Genomic DNA, 24,177 nt, shown 5'->3' with positions numbered 1-24,177 from the left:
TTTACTGATCCACCAATAAAGATGCCATCACGGATATCCTAAAGTCATATCTCGACACACGGTCAATTTGGTAAATTGTGCGCGACGAGGAAAATATCCGGACTCTACAATATCAGGGAATTTTCATCCGTTTTCTGTTGAAAAGTTCTACCTCACGTGACTCATTGTTCTATTTGCTAAAGTCATGAAATGTAGATTGCATTTGATTCAACGCCCAAATGTTAAAATACGAAAAAATGGAAAAAATGTATATTTTTATCTGACAGAGTAACATTTGCTTCAAGCAAATTGAATATCCAAATTATATATTGGATCTTCATTTTCTATGTTTGTGTATATATATATAGATTATTTAATAAGTATAACATATACAATAATATACGATTGCAAACGAACAAACTGTTAAATAATACATAATATTTGAAAATTGAAACGATAAAAGTTCCTTTTTTAATCAAACTTAATGCGAATACATTCAATATCAAATTCGAATTTTCTTCTATTCTCTAAATAAAGTATATTGCTATTTGAAAATGGAGGAAAAAATAACTCGTAATGGAAAAATAAAAAAAAATTTACAGAGTTTAAAAATAAATAATCGATTTAAGCTATCTTAGAAAATTGTTTAAATTAATTTCTCTCAAGTTCATTTAAGTATTGAATAATTATAAAATAAAAGTTTTATAAAATCTGAATATTTTCCTGCTAAACTCTTCAAATCTCATTACACAAAAGGAGAATGCCAATAACAAACTTTTGATTTTATTTTCTCATTTTAATTATTTTCCCTAATTTGTAGAAAATCGTCAATTAAAAATTATAATCAATTTAATTACAACAAAAAAAAATATTGTGATAATTTATTTATTTTTAATTTATTTATTTACTTTAATAGTACTGATTAAATGTTGATAATAAACATTCAAGAATATTTAAAGTAAGGAATAATTTCTGAATGATTTAAAAAAAATATAACTTTTAATAATACAAGAGTAAAATAACTTGTTTTACAAGTAACGGCAGCTTTAGAGCATTCTACGTGGTTTAAATGCAATCAATATCCCCTATGTGAGATCGAACGGAATTCGTCAATCTACCGGCTCATCTCATTCTTCTTCTTTACCTCAACACCAAAAAATCTCGGAATTTCACAATCCTTCTACCGTTCCCATCGTTACTTCTTCTAATCCAGACATTCGTTCCACGTTCCCGTCGGCTTTCCGCGCTCACATTTCAGACGTACCGTGAGAAAAGCATTTTTCAATGAAATACCACCTAGTCTCGTTTCCTATACTCGACGATTTCTTTCATCTTCTTTTATTTTTTTATTTTTTTTTCGTTTTCTGCCTAGTGGAAGCCGATCTTTGAAAAACGTGCCAGTTGAAAATCGCACGATCTTCGCACTTCATCGGCTTGATTTATATCGACCACGCTACGAATAGAATTTCCACATATGCACTTTACTGTTGGATATATTGGTTTCCACGAACTCAAACGATATTTTGTAACTCACTTCCCATGTTGAACTTTGATATCTCAATTAAATGAATAGTGGTTTGTGAAAGGCACGTTTCCAATCGGCTGAAAAATGTATATACCTCGACAATTATTTTTTGATTACTCATAAGCTCACTCAAAAATGAATTTTTCAGCTACATTGAATATCAATCAAGCATGCAAAGCTTGGCCATCATTACATTAGTTATTAACAATCCAATAAAACCATTGAAAAAAATAAACATCACATGAAATATTAATTAAAGTTGAAACAGTGTTAACGATCAGTCGAGAGTATTCATAAACATAACAAGAAGCTTGTTGATGACTTTTCAGATAATATTCTTCACTTTTATGATCAAACTTTACTATATAATCATTATAATTTTGATATTAAATAATTATTGATGAATAACATCAAAGTATAATTTCCATAAAATAAGAAAATAACTTAAAAAAAAAAAGATAATGATAGAAGATCGATTTTTTTTATTATCTCTAGTGTTTTTAAAATTATTTAATTAAGTTTATATTTAATTAAAGAAAGGAGGAAATTCTTAAGTAAAGGATTCAGTACATTAAAAATTTTTAATTAAACGTATTTTTACTAGAAAAAATTCTCGTTGATACTGGAAACACTAAGGACTAAGAATGAGGGTTCAGATGGAACTTAATTACTAGCAAAATAAATTTGTACTCAACAGTTGTCTTATTGAATTCGATATTACAGATATTTCTCTTCAATTAATTGACTAATAAAACCGAAATAAAATATTCTAACAATCAAAAATAAACGAGTAAGATAAAAAATATATCAAAATGAAAATAAATAACGAAGATTAAATTGATAAAATAATGACTGGAAATAGAATCTGATGATTAATAGATCAAACTGAATTGAACTAAATATTTGTACTGTATTGTGAGAATATTTCGTAATTAATAAAAAAACATGGCATGATTTTTTCTTAAAGGTGCACTGGTGATGTCTTTTTTACGTTGTCCAAGATATAGCCTGTACGTCGGTAGCTCTGGAGAATAATTAACTTGGATCAGGACACAAGTGTTGGAGCAGTTGCCTCAGTAGTACAAGACGTGATCCCGTAATTTCTCATTCTGGCTACCCAGAAGGATCCACCCTTCATGAGTAGCCAGGTATGTAGTTGTAAGAGGAAAAGAGCAAGAATTACTGATGGGAGGATGGACCAATTAGAATAGCGTGTCGCTCAGTGGCTATGCCATCCTAATACAGGACCTAATCAAGTCTAGTCACGCAGTGTTTCGTCCGTTAAGGTGCCTGCTCGAAATTCTCAATTGAACCTTAGTTCTTCTTTTATTACAGTATTCAACCAATTAAAGAAAAAGTTTTCCATTTTCTCTCATCTCGCACTCATCGCTTTTTTTTTGTCACTATTTGTTTTTTTTTATCTCCCCCTGAAAAATATCCTTTTTTTTCTATCTTGGTTTTATCTTTTATCTCTTTTACAGACCTTACAATACGTACAAAGCAGATTAAATTACGTTCCAGTCTTTTCAAAATTGGAGACTTAGAGAAGATCAAGTTCGATAAATATAAAGGAAGAATTCTATATGAGTATGTTCTAAAAGATTAAATATCCTTTTTATATTTAATGTGATAGGATTCTAATTAAAATTTCATTGGCACTTGGAATAATATTATGTGAAAGTAGAATAAATAATAGATCCTGATAACAACTAACGAATCTTTAAGAAACACAATCTTCTTCATTTATCGAAATGGTAAATCTAAGAGATTTAAATCAGTTGTTAGAATAAAATCAATCGCTTTAAATATTTTATCATTGGAAAAGGCATCTGGAAAGAACTTTGATCATTTCAAGGCAGTCAAAGAAGTCGGGAAATAATCTTGTTTGATACAATACTACATATTGTACATAAAGTAAGTAAATTCTTTGATGTTTCTGGTAATATTGTTAGCTTAGTAGTAACATAATATGACTTTTTGTAGATGCAAACTTCTAGATCTCTTGTCACTAACAACTCGGAAGAAAAGAGCTATGTCAAAAGCAAGGATGTAGATAGAGATAGTCTGAAGCTCTACGATTACATATTCCTGATACACTTCACAGCTTTTCAGTTCTATCTAGCCCAAAACTAGTGTCGGCGGTTGCTCCAGCGAGCAACGATACCACCGGAAGCGAATCCTGTCGGCCTGACATGTCGAGTTGCTCGTTTAGACATCCGCTTCAACATCGTGTTTCATGTCAACATACACATCATGTCATACAACACATTCATTCGAGATCTACTAGACTTGGTTGTTTGTACAAGAGGATATGTTGCTCGCTTGTTACCTTACCATTCAGAACATGAACAGCTATGGTGGTCTTGGCTCTTTCCGGCACGGTGCAACTGTAGTTTCCGGCGTGCCGTGGTGTAGCTCTTTCCACTATCAGTGTACTGACAATCACTGGAATCTCTTTATCAGCTACTATTTTAGTCGTTCTGTTTTCACTGAAATCAATACACATTGAAATTGCTGAAGCAAAGTTATGTATTACACATTTGAATTGCTAATTCTAAATCTAGACTCTATGCCAAAGAAATATATGTTACATTTGCAAATACATTACAACTAGATTTTAATTAGTGTAATATAACATTACTGAATAATGGAAAATTGATCTTGATCAGATTTGATAGAAATAAAATTAATGTTAAATAAAATTAAAATTGAAATTGGGTGATGTTACAGGAAGTTATTTTGAAAGTTTTCGTTAAAAAAAAAATATTGAAAGAAGAAGCTTTGTTCACGAAAGCCGTTTGAAGTGAGGAAAGGGAATAGTAAAGCTTTCAGACGCACTAACCTGACATTAGATGTGAGGGTTTCGTCTCCTTTAGTCCAGAGCAAAGACTCATTCAGGCTTTCGAGTATATCCCTACCCTCGCACCTTAGTTTTAGAGCACTTCCGGCTTTGAGGTGCCTTTCACCGGATATTACTCGACCAGAGTCATCTGTGATATTCAATATTGGAGCTGCAATCATTTCAAGTAATTTCTCTTTAGTGTAATATATATATATATATTTTTTTAATCATCTCGTAATGGATTTATTAATTTTTTTAACTTTTAAAATTGATAAATTATAAATAATTGCTATGATAATATGACTGTTGACATTTTATAAATATTGAATTTCTTTCATGTCTTGTAATCCCCTTTACTTCTTATTACGACTTAATAAGTATTTATTTCAAACATTTTCTGTGGCTTTTTGTTTCTATGATAAATTCAGTACCTTTCTTGTGCATGTGAATAAGTAATTAAGTAAGGTTTTTCCCCTACTCTATCACGATTCCTCTAACGTGGTAGAGATGATTCTTTCCATCGAAAAAACACCATTAGGATTCTGCTCAACTTTGCAGTTCTACTATTCTCCAACCCACTGCTATGTAAATTTCATGGTACTTCTTCTTATACTTCTCCTTCCTTTTGCAATCGCGTTGCTTTCTCTCGTCCATTTCCCTGACTTCGTTGTCTGATGCAGACCGAGGAGATGATGTCACAGTGTCTGAACCAGTACGACTGTTTTTACTTTACTACAGACAATTTTGCGAATGTCATGAACGAGAAAAAATATACATTTTTTTTCTTATTTTCTATTTTTGCATATTCTGATTTTTTTTCGTTTTGGTTAAACATTTTTGTTCTACATCTTTTTAATATTTATATTTTATTGGATTATTTTTTTATTGCATTTCTCGTAACAGTAATATGTTATTTATGTTTTTATCTTTACTATGAAAAATTTCATGTCTGTTCACGTTAACTTCGACTTTATAGCATTTACAACTTTTTCCTTTAACTTGTAATTTACCTTACTGTTTTTACTAACGAAAAGTAATATTCAATGTAAAAAAGTTGCCATTAACTTTGATGATGTTGATGAAATATTGATGTGAAATTTAATTTAATTAAAAGAAAAAAAATTTAGTTTAAATAAAACTAGATTTTTTTTTCAGAGTAAAAATTGAAAGATTTGTTGTTTCTTGTTTTGCTCTGATCGTTGTATCAAAAGCTCCAATGATGAATAGCTCGAAATGGACGGGCTCTTGTCGATCTGTCACAAGCCTTGTAATTGCCAACGCATATTCAATGCATCACTCCAGTTCAGATTATCGATCAAGAACTTTTCATTTTCTAATCACCGAGAATTATTACTACGAGAAATAGTCCAATCTTCTAAATTACTCTAAAATTACTCAACTCTTTTATTCTTGAAAAATTTACGGTCTAACTTTTTAACATTTCATGTCAAAATGAAGATAAATCATGTCTTTAATTTAATCTAATAATTATTTTTATTCCTGAAAAATGGTTAAATATTGTTAAAAAGTAACGCATGGATCAATAACTCTATTCTTTCTATAATTATTTTTATATAAAATATATTAAACGATATTGATGTACTATTTTTGACTAGTGGAAAAATCTTTTATGTCATGAAACTTGTAAATTAATTTCCATCGATTTAACCTGTATTGGTTATAAAATAAATTCAGTAGTAAGTAAAATCGATAGAGGTTTCCAAAAACAGTTTCGATAATTCAATTATTAATGTTTCATTACATCAACAATTAATTTAAGGGAAACATTTACTGATTTAAAAGCTTGAGCCTTAGAATAATAGTAATAATTAAATTTCTCAATTTATTTTACTATAAAAAATTTGTTATATTAAAAATGATGAAAAAATGTGTTGCTTAAACTCAGTAATTATTTTAATAATTAAAAAAATATAGTAGTTTTAAAATTAAATAACGTAACAATTCTAATTGTCGAATATTTTAATAGTTGATTAAACAATTTTTAATAATGCAATACAGCATTGTCGAATGATTTTAATTTAAATTGTCGACTATAAAATAGCCTTTGTTAAAATGAAAATTTCAATTTCATGTTTTAATTTCAATTGAAAAAAAAAATTCTTTTGAATTCACCATATCTTGTGCACGACTGTGTATATATATAGAAGCTTTTCATCTTCACTCACTCGATTAATTTTCCAGAGCGATGCGAATTGTATGATTAAGTGGTGCGTTGATTCATCTAAAGTTTTCCTCTTCTGAAGAGAGGGCTCATAGGAATTCTTTATTCTCCTATTTTTTCTTCCTTATTTCTTATTGTATTCTCTTAAATTCTACTTTGTGTTCCGAATCCCTGAAGTCGTGACTAACGCAGTTCAAACTTGATTTTCCAAACTTTTTATTTAAGAAAAAGATCTTGGCGGTGGTGATGGTGGTACTGCTGCAGATGATAATGTTCTTTGATTACGCGCATATTTCCCGAAGGCTTTACCTCCTCATTCTACTATCACCATTCTTCCTGCTATTCTTTTTTTTTACTTTTAGATTCGTCTGATTTTCCTTACTGCATTTCCTGAAGGCGAATCCACTCACTCTCAGCTGCAGACTTTGGTGATCCTCTTTTCTTAGTCGAAATGCTTTCGTACTTTCAATCTTTTCCTTCTCTTCTCTCCTTAAATCTTTTTTCCTCAATCCTGCTATCGAAACTCTTGAGTCTCAAGTCTAGACTAGAGTTCGTGAAGCCTGAGGAAAACTAAAATTAAACCGAGAGAATGATGCAAAACTTTGAAGATCAAGTTTTAGTTTAATGTTGACTGGACATCACATACCACCAAACTACCGGTCGACATTCACTCGACGTACTTGTGATTAATTAATTTACTCAGTGGTGTCACTTGAAACTCCTGAGACACTTTTAGTACTTACTGGGAACAAACGGAAGTGAGTTGAAGTCAGTTTAGTACTTCAAGCCTTCAGGCATCATAACATTAAACCGACTGTCAACACCCTTTTACATTATCTTTTTTCTGAAATAAAAATAATTAAATATTCCCTTAATTATTTATTTATTAAAACATTTCATAGTTAGAAATAATATTTTTTTCATAAATTTCTTGTTAAAAAGTGAGTTGAACTTTTATTTGAACAGCTAACGAAATCGTTGGAAAATTTTTCAATTTATTTCTATTTACTTAACATTTACGTATGTGTTATTTGTACTTGGTAAAGTAACGTTGGCAAACTTTATTATAAACCAACATACACTGATAGCTCAGTCTTTACCGTAAATTATAAACAAACTTATAAGATTTTGTTCATAACGAAGCGTGTATTTAGTAAAACCCCAATTCCCATACTCTTCATCCATCTTCCCTCAGTTTCCAATGTAAAATCCTTCGACTCAATCCTTTCGAATATTCCCTACTATCTTCTGTGATGCACGAACAGTTTCAACCTTCTCGTTCCTTATCCTCCACTACATACTACTCGTATCAAGCCTCGAGCACTCGGTTCTGATCACGTTCATACGCGGTTATACTTTGAACTCAAGTACAATTTGCTTCTTGATATATGAGACCACACTGTCAAACTTTTAATGATACTCGATCTGTATTAACATATTTCTGGATATATAAAATCTTTCTATTTTTACTTTCTTCCAAAAGGATTATCATTTTGTGTTCAATCACATTTGAATAAAAATATTTACTTTGATTTCCTTCTTCATATTTTTTTCTTTTTAATAAATATCATTGTCAAAAGTTATCCAAAATATCATTTTCAAGAAATATTTTTCTCGTATTTTCAGAAAGTTGATTATTTCTTTATAAGATTTTCTTTCAAGACTTTTCTTAAAATTGATGTAATATTATTGAATTACCTCACAATATTCTTTTTCTGTAACATCTTTTTATTTTTTTAAATTTTTAATATTCCTGAATGAAAACTAGAACAAAAATAATAGATATTTGGGTTACTTAAAATATCAGTACCTGTGATAACGACATTGTATTTTTTGACGAGAGAATGTGTCGGATCAATTTCAACTTGGCACTTGTATAATCCACTATCCCGAAGAGTAGCATATGCAATTTGCAATCTCCAATTATCAGGATATCTAAATTACAAATAGAATTTTTTTTAGTAATAAATTTAAACTATTTTCATTAAAATTAATGATTATTTAATAATAATAATAATGATAAAGGTTATTCATTGATATATACATGAATAATGTAAAGAAGTGAAGATAAATAAATAAAAAAATCGCAACTTTTGCTTTCCTTTTATTATTCATCGATAATTTTTTATCACTAGTCCGGACTTAACTTATAAAGCATCAAAAGTCCTTTATATTCACCCTGAAGCGATCAATATCATCAATTTTAATAATTTAGCAATTCACAATTTTTCTTTATTGTCTGAAAAAAAAACTCACTGGAATTTTAAACTGATCCTTTCATCTGCACTGTATTGCACGTTGCCTACGGTCAGAAGCCGAATAGAATCCTTAACGTGCTGCAACCAGGTCACCTAGAACAAATTACGAAAGCAAAAACTTATTACTTATTAGAAAATGAATAAATAAAGTCTTCTCAATAAAATTTTACCGAAATAATTTACTTATTTTTGCTATAAGATAGAGTATAATGAAATTGGGTAATACATTGAAAATGAAAAAATAATAGAATTTAGGTGTAGATGAATAGGTAGGTACATACACAGTGTGAAAATCGCATCGTTGGCAATTCGTACGGTCGTTTGTCGAGCAAAATTTATAGTTCTTGTGCACGTGCCAATAAAAAACAAACCGAGTAAAAATTTCTCCGCATGCGAGATGATCCGAGTGAGAAGTACGCAAGATCTCATAAACTCTTGTACTATACAGAATTTATGGTTATGAAAAGTCATGGAGTAAGTTCATGGTGATACAAATATGAATACATGTATGTGTGTTTACTTTAATGTTTGTTAATAATGGATTACAGTTGAAAAATAGTTAAAAGTTTTTTTTTTTTGTTTTTGTACTCACGTAAATTGAAACTAAAAAGCCAATCACGAGTTTTGTTGTGTTACTGAATTTATTGTTTCATGTTTCACAAACATTTATCAAAAATAACGAATAAAATAAATAAGCTCAGTTATCGACAGGAAATATTTATTGTAACTTATTCCAAAGTTTATTCAAAGCTACTCTATATCAATTCATTTTGTTGTTCACCAATAATAATAACATAATATCAACAATAACTATTGTAAGTAATATTGAATAATTATTAGCTATGTTTCATAATATTGATTAAATAAAATATAATAATTATATATACTTTAAATTGTTGGAATATTTTATTAAACAAAATTCTGTATCTTTGGAACTGTAATCACTGTGAATTTTAGTGTTTTTTTTAAAACACTTAAAAACGTTTTAAAATCGAGACAATTTTAATCAAATGGGTGACGTCATATTAAAACCCTTTTAATGTTTTAAAATAAAACACTAAAATTTACAGTGATAATAATTGTTTATCCAATAAATGTATGTCATGATAAACTATTCAATATGATTATTTGATGAATTATAAAATGATTACATTTAAATGACATTAATGATAAAAATTCATGAAACTGAAGAGACTCTATTGATATTCTAGTTTTACACATAGAACCCGATGATATCTAAAATTAAAATTCATCAATTATCCAAGTATCATACAGGGTCTAAAAGTGATATTTTTCAATAATCCATAAAACATGAAACTATGTTGAACTTTTCAATGTTGATTTTTAAATTCATTATAACGACTTCTCTACATTGTAAAGTTAAAAATGAAGAAAAAGTGCTTCTCATCATTCTGTATTCAAATATAAGAGGATGTAAGTATAGAGATCGTTTATACAACATTAATAGGCTCAAGAAGAGGCTGGGAAATTCATCAGGAGACCATTTATTTAAGTAGCTACAGGGAGCCACTCACGTTTTCATGTAAATTTTGTTCAAGATGGAACATATCAGGGGTTGGCCAATGGGACAAGTAAGACGATGTTAGAAAGCGAAGAGACATCGATATACACGTGTTCAGAAAAGCCTAGAAATACTTGTTTTTATTCTCCAGTCTCGATTCTCACATCCTTCTTCTATCAGTTTCGCATTTTGTATTCTAGAAAATACGAATCTCGCGAGAATTCAAAGTGTCTGCTACGTGCGGCAATGTTCTGTGAGCGATAGCAGGGTATGTTGGTGGGTTAAAGGAGTTGTAAAGACTAGGATACAAATCTGTCGTATGTTAAATCTTTTGAATATTTTCCAAACGATCGGTAAATAATTGATGGAACGAAAGAGTGGCTATAACTTTACGAAAATGAAAATATTATCTCATAAATAATAACAAACATGGTATAAATAATTTTATAAAATTTTAAAATATTTATAAATTTTTATCAATCAATATTCTTTAGAGTTTCTAGTAAATAAAAGATCTTTTATAAAAAGAATTGATTTAGAATGTAATTTTGTCATTTGTTATTCACGAAAAAACAAATTTATTTTTAATATCCGTTTGCAAATGTATTGTTACAAATTTGTCAAAGAGACATATTTTCCTCGTTGCATGATTTTATTCCTAAAAAGATAAATACAATCTAATAATAGGTTGAAGTAATGAGCAATATAACTGGTAAATAAGAAAATATGAGGAAGAAAATTTCCTGAAAATAAGTAGCTCAATATTTTGAGAATCTTTATACTTTACACTTCTATTCTCAACTTAAAAGCTATATGGTAGAGAGAAAAAAAAGATCAACTCTACTTGAAAGAAATCTTCTTCCAAGTATAAAACAAGAAAAAGAAGAAAGGCAAATAAAACTAAGCATAAAAAATAGTCGAGCGAAATACCTTTTTATCTCCCAATAGTCCAATTCTACAGTTGAGCATTACTGTGCTACCAATTCTCTCCGTGATATTGTGATCATCAGCATCATCCAAAAAATAAGGCCCAAATTTTCCAAAAGAACTGGGTAAACTTGGAATTTTAAAAGCTGATAAAAAGCTCCTTCTTGTTGTTACTATCATCGGGCCATTAGCTTTTTCAATATCAACATCATCGTCTCTATCTTGCATGGCTGTATTCAATGAAGGTTTAATCTCATAGAAAACTTTACTTGCTTTACCATCCACCAAGTTGATCGATGGCTTTGAATAGTCTTTTTTGAGGTATGGTAACTTGCTTTCTATCATGAATCCATCTGGAGATTTTTCTTTGGTAGAAAACCTTGTACCTGATGGAAGTATTTGAGGTGGAGAAACCACCAGCGGGGATTCGAGAGTTTCGTCTTCTAATCCAGTTGTGTCGTTAGAGCCTCGAGCAAACGAAGAGTTTCTAGCAAACTCTGAGGTGGTAGAGAAAGTTATGTGTTTAGCACTTCGTACTTGAGTTATTAGTTCAGAAGAAGACGTAGGTTTTCTTATTCTGTCAAGATCTACTAATTGGTTCTCTAGTCTTCGGGGAAACATCGATAAGTCTTGTTTCTTTTCATGACGGACATCAACTTCATCTTCAATTGTTTCATTACTTGCTTCTCTGCCCTCAAGATGTGAAACGTCTGCTGCTATTTTCGCTGCTTCATCAACTAAAAGTTTATAGCTGTCTATCGTAGTCAGAAAATTTGTGTGATTTTCTGCTACATCTTCTACCTTTAAACTCTGATTATCTCGAATCCTATCATTCTCCATGAACTCTTGAGATGGAATCATTGAACTCCCATCGGATTTAATCCTTGACAGGGAATCGTTTTTCTTCTTTAATGTTGATAATGGTTGTGTTCTATTTTTACATTCATGATTTTCAAACATCTTCAATTGATCAGTTTTTATTTCTCTGGTATGATTATTTTCATGCTGCTCAGATTCTATTCCATCTTGTTTACCACATCTCTGAGAAGTAGACTCTAAAGAACTCTCGTTGCTTATCTCTTTTCGATGTCCAGCATCTCCAACAGCAGAATGCTTCTCGTCTTCCATCTCTGTAACAATTGGAAAAACACTCAACATTTCTCTTATCGATCTACTTTTTTTTTATACCAAAAAAAAACCTACATTGCGCTTCGTTGAGTCAGGTAATAAAAGAAGGGATTGGGTCATTCGACAGAAAAATCACCAGATGAGAGAGTACATCCGTCCAAGACAATGATAAATGTAAGAATTTCGATATTTTTTTACCCTCATTCTTTCTCAATTTTTTTTTTTATTATTATTGTTAGTATTTTGCAGCAACATATTCTCAGGTATAGTTTCTACATAGCGATATCAAATTTCTTACACATTTTGTTATTGACAGTTCAATCAAGCACCAACTTCTTCACCTTTACTCAATCTATGATCCTAGAGTTTTTTACTACAAAACTATTTATATTGTATAACTTGTCAATTTATGTCGATCATTTTTTTCTAGATCAGCTGACATTGAATATAGGTCGAGATGAAAATTACTTTTAACATGTAAAAATATTCTTATTCAATATTTTAACATTTAAATTTATGAAGACTATCATTTATCAATAGAATTTCTATAATCATTGTTTTATTTAATTTAATTCAGACTCATATGACTTGTTGAATCAATATGTCTTATGTATATCTTTCTATAAATTTCAATTTTATAACTGTTTTTATTGTACAACAAGAATGAGAGTTCCTTAAAAAATAAAACTCAATCTTTCTTTTATGAATTTTCGATTGTAAAATCTTTCTAGTAATAAAAGCTTGCAATAGATAGGAAATTTGATTCGAAAATCTATAGATGTCAGAATGGAGTATAAATATGATATCTTCCAGCTACTAACAAGCACAAGAAATGCAACAAAAAAAGTCTATTCAGTAAAGTATCTGTAAATTTACTAAACTGAATATTCATACAAACTCAAATAATAATTAAATTATATATTCATATGGAACATGAACATCATGTTGAGTTTTATTGAATAATTTTCTATGAATGTACACAATATAATTGACGGAGAAAAGTATATGAGAAACATTAAGAGCTTAATTAGTCTGTTTTGTGATATACTGTTTCTTACCTTTGTGTAATATTTTAGGTAGGAATGATTTTGTTGAAAGGGATCTACAAAATCGAGATGCAGAAAAGGTAAAATAGCTTGAGAGAAGCTCAACGTAAATTTGTTTGCTTTATAGTACTGATATTGCTAGTGCTTGCTATTCTAACGCTTGCGGGGATTTCCGTCAACGAAAGCAATTTCGTGATAGTGAGATACGTGTCAGTCTATACGAGGGTGATCAATTTCTCTCTTACAGTCCAATAATCTGCATCCAATCACATTGACCAACACAGATATACAAATATACAAGTTATCAAGTTTTTACAGAATCACATTGTTATTTTAAATTGTTAAAATAATCATAATAAGAGAAATAATAATAATAGTACTTATAAAAAATAATCATCCAAGCCATCTATTCAACGTAAAACAAATTCATTTTCATTTTATACAAATTTTTAAACATCATTACTTTTTGAGACCATGGCAACAATGAAGCTCAGTAATTGTTTTTTTCTCCAGTTTTAAAAATATCTAAAAATAGCGAAACCTTTTCAGGTAACAACACTTGGATGAAATAGAATTTTTGAAAAATTTTTTCCCTAACAAAAATATATTGTTCTTCATCATTATTTCCAATTTTTTTTTTTTGAATTTAATATGATTTTGTTATTAAATATTCGGGATGTTCAATAACAGAAATAAATGAAAAAATCAACACCATGACGAGTTGGTAAAATAATTTGATTATACTAGTTATTGTCGATTTGAATTAATAATGTAACTGGATTTAATATTCTAACAATAACTATGATAATAGAGAACTTTATGTGATAGTGATAACAACAGATGTATGTATGTATTTACCTGATAACGCCATCGCTAGAACAGCCCCGAGGATGGCGATCGAGGCAATAGATTTTCTCAGCTGCCGCATCTCCAAGAGTTCAATGTTTCTTTATCAACCCTCTGCCATCTTCATTACTGTTTCCTGTACATAATGAATTCAATTAAAGATTAATTCTATTCATGCAATGAAATTTGCTTATATTAAATTCATTTTAGAGATACTCAGGCACTTAATTAATTTCTACATCATGTTTTTTTCTTCGATCCCAAACTTAATTAATTTTTTGTATGCAAAAATAAATGATTAAAGTTTACATAATTTCTCAATAATTAATGTCAATAAATGGTTGGTTCAGTATTTATTTTTCCAGTTGTTTTTCGTTTGGATAGAAACAATCTTGAGAAAACTAGTAGAAAAATATTGATCAAGTTAGATTAACAATGAGTATTTTAATGAGATATGAACAAGTGTAATTAGAATTGAGGTGACGGAACAAGAATACAGTTAATGATGCTTTATTATTAATTAACAACAGTATGCTTCAAGATTACGTACAATGCTATGTTAAGCATACAATAGTAAAGATGATAGAAACAAAGTAGAGGCGTGACGACTAAGTTTTGCTACAAGAAAACCACTTTAGTCGTGTGCTATTATATTTCTCCCTCCCTTACTATTTTACTACTACACCCTGAACTACTACCCTTCCATTAAATTCAACTACTTCATGGATAATGGAGCGATCTTTAGAGTAAATATTATACGTTAACATCTATTTTCGGTCTAATTCCTAATAGATTTATTGATTGAGAATGAAGATAAATTAACGTCATATACTATATTTAATTGCTTCAAAATTAATGAATTAATTAATCATCTATCTAATGGATTCAATGAAGAATATTTTTTTTTCTTTCTTTACTAGTGTTTTCATTCAACGAATACTTTAAAGTGGATTATCATATTTTTATGACCACTTAGACCACTGAATAATTTAAATAAAAGTAAAAATGATGAAGCTGATCAAGTGTAATGTCTATTTAAGCTTTTGATAATTTTTTCAAATGCTTGTTCGAATTTTTATGTAAAAAGTTTGCTGATTTCCAGTTGGTGAATATAAATTCTCATAAAAGAAGGACAGTGAGTGTAGTAGAATGGAATAGAATAAAGAAGAAAATGAAACAAAAGAACATTGAATTTGAATTTTCTCTGTAGATGTCTTTCAATAATAGTAATGCTTAACTTTCTCTTATATTCCATTTACCAAGCAGCTTGATTATGCCGACTATTGTCAACCTCGTCGATCATTTTATTAACTAAGTTCTGAACCAGATGCTGGAGGAGTGCAATCTCCTGAGCATTTCCATGACTAATTATTCAATAATCACATTAGTTTAAAAATTAAATACGTCTATTGATGAATTGTTTCATACAAATTAAAGAGTATTCTCTTATTATGATCAATTATAATTATTGTTATTGAGTTTAAGCTAAAATATATGTCTAGAATTTAGTCATTTAGGGTAGATAATGTGATTAATGAGTTTGTTGGAAATTTGTTAAAATATTAATTTTAATTAAAACAAAATGATTACGATATTACTCATATAACTTGTACTTTCATTACTTTTAACTTTGGTATGACTAATTGATTAATGCATGTTTTTATGTAATTTGTTGTGATTATCATTAATAACCATGTCATTTTCTGCTAGCAAAAATGTTTATATGAATATATGATCAGTGGTGTGATGTACTTGTAGGTGAAATGATTATTAAATAAATATATTTGTGAGATAATTTTTCAGTTTAAAAAAATATTATGCTTTTCTCAGTCTATATAATTAACTACACAAAATTCTATAAAATATTTTCAGTGATACTACAGTTACACTTAAAAGTTGTTCAACGAATATGTGTCAGAGGCAGAAAATTATACATGACATCTGCTGAGTTCTCTTTATCTCACTCTTTCACATTGAGGTCAGTTGGAAAAACTGACATCGCTATTTTTTTGCTTCTCATTTATTCTCTCATCTACATCGACGGATGTTATGGATTTTTCACCTCGGACAGCCTCAAGCGCAATTTCAAAATCAGTTGCAGAAACTTCAACGTTTAATTTGTCAACAATAAAGTGGTCTACTCACAAATAATTTTTAGTTGTTGAATATCCGTTGGAAATGATAAAAACTACATTTTCGGCTTCCATCAACTGTTATTACATCAGATATTTTTAACCTGCAAACAAAATGAACAACAGTTAGAATCAAGATAAAATTCAAAAGTTTTTAGAGAAATAAATGATAGGATTTATGTCAATTTTGAGAATATTTTTTTTTTCTTCTTTACAGACAAACATTTTATGCAATGTAAAGTAACTTAGTAATCAAAAGATAGAAATTTCTCATTCACAAAGAAGTCTTTGGAAATTCTATAAAAAAAACCCTTGGTGCAACGACAGTCGTCAAAGGATTAAGTTCTCACTTCTCCAGTTTCACAATCACTCTTTTTCCTCCTCATCTTTTACTACCTCTGACCACTGCACCGGTAACCTCTTTTTGCTTCCCTCATTTTCCCTAGTAATTCTCTGATGTCTCGTTCTGAGCGATTGGAAAACTTTGCAAGAGACTAGAAAACTATTACTTCCACATTTCTTTACCACTCTGTCACGATTTTATACACTTTTTATCCTTTTTTTCCTCCACTTATTTTATTCAAAGAAAAAACGATTATCATTTTTTTTTATCTGCATATAATTAATATTTATATTAAATCACTTAAAAATATTCAGTTAAAGGCATTTTATAAATATGAAAAAAAAAATATTAATGAGCTTTTTTAGTGAAAAAAAATAAAAATTAAGCAGGTTATTTTTTTTATCTCGTTTTCTTGTATAATAAAAATTTTAATTTTCCTTAGAACTGGAGGCTAAATTGCCTGGGAGGATGATTAATATTTATAATTTTTAATAAAGAAGTTTTGACAACATCAACTAGTAGTCGAAGAAAATACTGTACCCATAAAAACTATTTTTTAAAGTATTTTAACCAAGACTCATATTTGTCATAATTATTTAAATATTTTCAAATATTCCAACAGAAAGGATAAAAGTGTAATCTTGTCATGGTGATAATTTATACACGTTGCTTTATGCGTACATTTTCTTATGACAATATAACATCACTAAAGTTTTCTAGTAACCACCAGAATGTCAAAGTTTTTGTTGAGGTGCAAACAACGTCTCGTCGCACAAACGAGCCAAGAGTCCACACAAAAGTTGTTGAGCTTCGTCAGCGCATTTTATTTTTGAAATATGGAACTTTGTTTGTTTTATTATATGTATAGATATATATTGTACACAACTTTACAGATATAACCGGGCTGGCTATCTTTTTACTAAGGAACAACAATTCTATTTTAACGGTATGTCACAAAGTATACTGAAGGTGCTTTTAAAAAGCAGCCACGTTGACACTCTAAAGTTACCTTAAAGACTCAACTTCAACAAATTTAAATACATAAACTTTTAATGAAAATTTCTAAAGAAGGAATTCAAAGGCACTCTGTAAGGGTTTTTCTTCGCAAAAAGAAAAAAAAATAAGCTCACGAGGAAAATGAAAATAGAATAAGCATACACGTTTGAATAATAAAATGGATGGAATTAAATATGAAAGAGTAGCTGATAAAACAATGTGATTATCAGTTCACATCGTTGATGTAAAATTAACACATTAACAATGAAATAAATATATTTTCCTCTGATAATGATTACTATTATTATTATTTTTTGATAAAAGCTTATTCTAATTAAATTATTTAATATAATTATCAGAGAGAAATTCATTTCATTTTGATTTTATCATTTTTGTCCTGAATTTATAAATTCAAGTATGCTGCTCAACTTGAAAAGTTGATCGCTGATATAGTTCATGTGCCTCGAGGACATACTCCCGATTGACTTATTACCTGCTTACTTGCTTTGATCTTCAAGATCGTGTGAATGATCTTAGCAACCTGATGGTAACGATTATCCAGAGGGATTGATTGATGGGTCTCTTTATTGACAATTCTAGATGAGACTATATAGGTTTGGTGTAGGACAATTTCTTGACTTGCTAATATAGTAGTTATTTTAATAATTTATTAATCAATTGTTTTAATCTATTTCAATCAACTCTACGTCAAAAACTTGTGCTCGACCGCGCTTCTTCATCAATTATTTAATTAGGTGATGTAGAACCTAGGCTCAAATTAGCTCCAGAGTTTAGACTTAGGATTCCTTTCCCCAGGCTATATATACATATTAGATGATTTTGATATTCTACAAATGTACCTCACCTTATTATTAATAATGTAAGTTGTTCTCTAAATATGCAAATACGTTTCTGACCTTTTTTTTTTAATTTATTAATTAATATTGATTGATATTGAATGCAAATGTATTTTGTTTATTAATGATGGAAGTAATTGACTTTTTTAACATAAAAATATTCACGAATTCTAGTTCAATTCTACAGGTAAAATACGAAAGAAAAAAAATCATAAGGAGAAGAAAGTCATGATCTGGTCGAAAGCTCTCAACTTCACCTCCATTTTTCTTTCCTATTTCTTCCTATTTATTACCACGATTTTTCAGCGAAACTTTTCATCAGTAAACTACCCTTCTTTGGAATGAAATTTATTTAAAGAATGTTTTGCAACATATTAATATGCTTGGTCGATCATATTTTAAAGAGTTTTTTATTTTTAAATGAAACCTGCAATTATAAATGAACTTTATAATCATAATTTTATTGGATTATGTAAATCTGATATTTTAAGTCCATTTTATTATAGTATGAAGTAATATACAAGGAATGCTTCATCACTGTCGATTAAAGTATTTCCTATTTACAAAGCTTATAAGAAAAAAAAATAATAATAAAATGCTAAGTAGATTAACATGAGGTACTTTTAGAAAAATTCCATGGCAAGTTAGTTAATTCTCAATGACAAAGAGGTAATAAATGCTATTAACAAACTTTTTACTTGGTCCAGTGCCACAAAGTGTCTACAATAAAAATACCCTATGCTACTGTCAATTCAATTTCCCTTTGGAATGTTGTTGGAAAAAATTCTTGCGACAAATGTTCTCTAAATATAAAAAAAAAATCCAATTTTTTTTTTTGCTGTATTTAAAAGAGTCATTAAGAATGCTAATTATAAAATTATTCATGAATTCATTCATTTCAGTTACTCCTAGTATTTTTATTTATTTTCTTCTCCTTCCCTCATATCCCATTTTTATGAATTAAATTTAATAAAATAATATATTATTTCAAATAATTTTATCTAAATATTTTCGGAACATTTATCAAGATTAAACATTTGAAGCTAGAGTAATATATTTGACAGCAAGACAGAAAAGAAATGAGTTAATTTATAGTTCAATTCATCATAGATGATAGCATAAAATGCTTATGTGCAGTTGAGGAAGACATAAAACTATAAATCGAACAACTCCACAATCTCAGACAACTACTGTCGACAAATCGCGAAGGAACAGAGTGAATTTCTATCTCTAAAATACCTGCTGTGTATCTAATATTTTCCACTATCAAATACCTTGTTATTTTGAACCAAATGACAGATCAGAATGTCTCTAGAAAAATTCTAAAAATTTTATGTCAAAATACCATCAAGTATTTTATAACTGTTTCAATCATTTAATGCCACTCCAAGTATTTGTCATTTTTTTCTTTTTTTTGTTTTTTTTTGATAAGAGGAGAATTTCAATTTGATCGAATATATCAAAAATTCATGATCGATTCTAAAAAATTGTTAAAATCAACTAATACTAAATTTCTATTTCAATGATACTTGAATATAAAATCCATTGTATTTTATTATTATGATTTATTTATTTATCCAATTATTTTATTGTATTTTTTTTGTTGGATAAAAATCAGCATCAATCAACATCAAACACAGAAAAAAATATCATAACATATAGAAAACAATTTTAAATAATATTTCAATGTGAAATATAGAATCTCAAAGCCTTGACAAAATATTTAAATTCTATCTCAAAAGAAAATATTATATTCTTTGATGTGATAAAAAATTTTAAATAAAACATGTTTAATACAAAAAGTAGTTAGATTGTAATATTCCCAAGGGACAAGAACTGTATGTTAACGTGAACATCTGGAAGGGACGAATGCATATACATATCATGCTGATAAGCATTATCTAGATGATATAAAAGGACCTGGTGGACGTAGGTGTAGTGTAAGTGTCCATTACAAGTCAGAGATATTTCAATGTGCATGAAATTACAGCTTGAATGCATGACTAATTGAGATACTGTGATCATTTTAATTTCAATTTTCATGTAAATTATTAACTAGACTATTTTGTATTATTCTTAACTACACTTCTCATTTTCCCATCTCTGAAATCATTTGAATAATTTGAGTATGACTCTAGTATTCTTGGGGTGATATGAATTTTATTTATTAATATGTTGGTTAATGTATATTTCTTACGTGAATGCATTCGTCCAGTTATGTGGATGCAAAGGAAGTTATTGAGAATTTTTAACTATTTAATATGCAAGGCGTGCGCTTATAGGATACATAACACAAGAAAGAGGATGATAATGCTTGGTTTTATCTAGGATAAAAAAAAAAAAAATTCTATCCTATCTCTAAGAAAATATCACCTTTATTTATACTTGGTGAAATATATATATATATATATATATATATATATTTGAATTAACATTAATCCGAATTTAATTACAGTGTCTGAATAAATATTAAAGTATAAAGAATTGGAGAAAGAGATTTAAAAGTTAAAAAATTTTCATTTTAATAGCAATAATAAATTATTTTAAATTTACTATTTTCCTTCCTTTATACATTTTATAAGCCACCGAAAGGTTAGTAAGTAAATTCTCTACGCTCTGCATCGCATCCTTTTATCAACTTTATTCTTCATCTTTTCGCACAAGAAGTTTCTTCTAAATGGAATAAGCGTCGACGACGTCGCGCCGAATAAAATTTATGATTTTTCTCGCTTATGCTCAACTCTTTAACTTCTATTCTTTAAAAAATTTTTACTCCTTTAAAAACTCAAACATTCCTTTCCTTTAAAAACTTTCTTGCACATCAATTTTTAAATATTTACTTATTTTATAAAACAAAGTTGCTCTTCATTATATATCACTTTTATTTAAACTACTTTTTTCAGATTTATTTTTATTTTAATTCAATGAATAAAAATTTCTTGATTTTTCGTTGATATTTTAGTCAATTTATTTTTTATTAAAAATTCCACGTTTTATGAGATTTTTTTTCCCTCTATTTTTATTTGTTTACTGAATTCAATTAAAGAATTTTTTTTAATAAATCAAGAATTTATTTTATTAAATAGTTATCACCAGTTTAGATAAGATGATTGATTTGAAAATAATTTTGGTTGATTGTATTTTATCTTCTATGAAGTAAAATAACTATTTAATAGATACATGAAGCATGCACACCCGCATCCACATGTGTGTTGAACAAATATCCTCAGACCCTGTAAACCCTTTCTTTAACCTCTCTAATATTCAGCGGTGTTTAAATTCACTTCATTGTATGTTCCGGACAGTGTACTATTGATTAAAAGCCCACGTGCAACCATATTTACCAAAATAGTCCAGCGTTCACCGGAACTCCTTTGTACTGACCGTTGTGATATGACTTGAATTTCAATTCCAAAATATGTGTAGAATATACACCGAAAGGATTATCAATTAAAATATTTTTAATTCATTAATCGTTTTTTAAAATCAACTCAATTGAAATCCCTATCACAAATACCTTGCCATTTTTCTTTTTTTAAATAAATCAAATTGAAATCTGTTTTATTTTTTTTTTATTTACAACTTCCAAGCTATAGAAGCATTAGGTTAACACACTGCTGTTGTTCTTTATTCAAATGCAATAAAATTCAAGTCTTAAAAGAGGTTTAGCTTGGAGGAAATATATAAATGTGAATTTACTATGCAAATAATTGATATAAAAATACTTCACGTATTTTTTATTTAATTTTTTCAATGACTATCTCATGAGAAATTTTATGATATTGAAAAAATTATTCGAATTTTAACAGTTAGGAACTTGATATTTTCACTGCGTACAAAGATAACGATTGAGAGATTGCAGGAAGGAAGTCACATGAATAATTCTCAACAATCAGACATTCATGTAACGAAACATACATAAATATACACATTTATAAATACATATCTATAATATATATACATATATTTATACATGTATATATATGATTCATACATACACATATGTACCTATAACAAATATGTCTCTACGTGACGTTGAGCTCAATTATGAAGTTTAGAAACTTTTGAACAAGATAAAATTTTCTCGTCAAATTATTCCTGCTAAGCTATACGTCAACACACTCCTATAATCCTTAACCCATTTTCCTATTATTATCTTCATCAAATGGAAACTTTAACAAAATTGTCATTTTATATTTAATAGGTTGAAAGAGGTAAATTATAAAAGCTCCAACATGTTCGTTACATAAAAAAAAAAATGATTGAAAACAAAATAATTGAAAGAAAATTGTTGGAAAAGATGATTGAATAAAAAAGAATACTTGTAAAATGTTGAATTCAATTTTATAATTACAGAATCAAATAATAAAACGTTTTTAATTAACTTTGAGATTTCATGATCCTATTAAATGAAAGTTTATCTAAATATTACTGTAGATTAACGAGACTCGAATGTAAAGTTTGAATATTTAATGTAACTCTTAGTCTTAGAAAAAATTTTATCCTCTGTTATGATTGGTATGATAGCTGTAATTATAAAATAATGACGATCATTATTTCAAGTTATAGTAAATTCCAAGTTCCCCTGTTTCGTCGTTAATATCATTGTTATTGAGACATTAACGTGAACGAGCAAAACCTGGAGAATGATTCTGCTGTCATATTGTCTGATTACGTGTCATAAAAAATTTTTTTCATCAAAATTATAATGAAACATATACCTTGGTTAATATTAAAATTTTCATCACAAGACTAGGTGCTTACTACCTAGCTCTTCTTTATCCTTAAGAAAGTAACAAGTTAAGTATACCGTAGTCAGCACTAATTTACAGCTGCTAGAAAAAGTTTAACAGACTGTAACTTGATAAAAATGGAGATAAGGGCATGTTCTTCATATTTTAATATATTACTTCAGGAGCTATAATTAAAGATTAAGTTGAAAAATTAGATAAGTATGGTTTTTGTGAAATATTTCAAGTATACTGTTGGTGATACCATTGGAGATCCACTTGGAATATTATTGGAATATATTTATCATAGTTTGAAAAACAATTTCTTGTGATTGTATCAGATGATTTCGATTGTACTTTAAAAGAAGATTAATACTCAAATAATAATAACAGAAGTTAATAAATTGGAAGTAGAGTTTACAATATAGATCCAACATAGACAAATGTATCATAATGTTTGGTAAGTAATTATTTTTCATAATTTTTAATAAACTTTAATCTTGATAAAGAATGATGGCTTTTGATGTTGAGGTACAAGATCCTAAACATAGTCTAATGAATATTTCTAACAAGGAATAGTTTTAAATATTCAAGTGAGATTCAGTTGATAGAGTGATTTAGAATTAATGTTGAGTTTAAAATGACCATAAAATGAGTATCGGTTATAATGACTACACACATAAAGTTATAAATGAGAGTAAATACATAAGTGTGATAAGAACTTCCCAGGGGAGCAAGTGGATGTCTCTTTGGCATGCGGTTAACCAGCATCAATACCCTCTAGGCAAGATCGCTTACACAGTAAACTTTTGCGTGAGTTACTTGTTTTATTGCTCCAAGTTTCAGCGCTGACCGAGAACTAAC

The 24,177-nt window shown here is 28.7% G+C and overlaps 1 protein-coding gene across 5 annotated transcripts in view; it reads right to left on the bottom strand.

Moving 5' to 3' along the window:
- LOC118073033 (uncharacterized) overlaps window positions 1–24,177 on the bottom strand; it is a 71,392-nt gene that overhangs the window by 10,179 nt on the left and 37,036 nt on the right. For all 5 annotated transcript variants that reach the window (XR_004691059.1, XR_004691058.1, XR_004691060.1 and 2 more), the window contains 7 exons: window positions 16,401–16,491; window positions 14,268–14,391; window positions 11,239–12,365; window positions 8,785–8,879; window positions 8,339–8,463; window positions 4,347–4,515; window positions 3,839–3,993 (listed from right to left, as the gene is read on the bottom strand). Coding sequence is in view for 1 of the 5 variants with exons in the window: in XM_035093317.1 (XP_034949208.1) it covers window positions 3,839–3,993; window positions 4,347–4,515; window positions 8,339–8,463; window positions 8,785–8,879; window positions 11,239–12,365; window positions 14,268–14,337 (1,741 nt within the window). In the remaining 4 variants the exon portion in view is untranslated. The remainder of the gene's footprint in view (window positions 1–3,838; window positions 3,994–4,346; window positions 4,516–8,338; window positions 8,464–8,784; window positions 8,880–11,238; window positions 12,366–14,267; window positions 14,392–16,400; window positions 16,492–24,177) is intronic.

This window comes from Chelonus insularis, unplaced genomic scaffold (genome assembly GCF_013357705.1).
Source record: "Chelonus insularis isolate UGA/USDA-ARS -01 unplaced genomic scaffold, ASM1335770v1 contig_94_pilon, whole genome shotgun sequence".
NCBI classification, from domain to species: Eukaryota; Metazoa; Arthropoda; class Insecta; order Hymenoptera; family Braconidae; genus Chelonus; species Chelonus insularis.
Note: the sequence above shows the minus strand (reverse complement) of the source record. Positions and strands in the feature narration are given on the sequence as shown.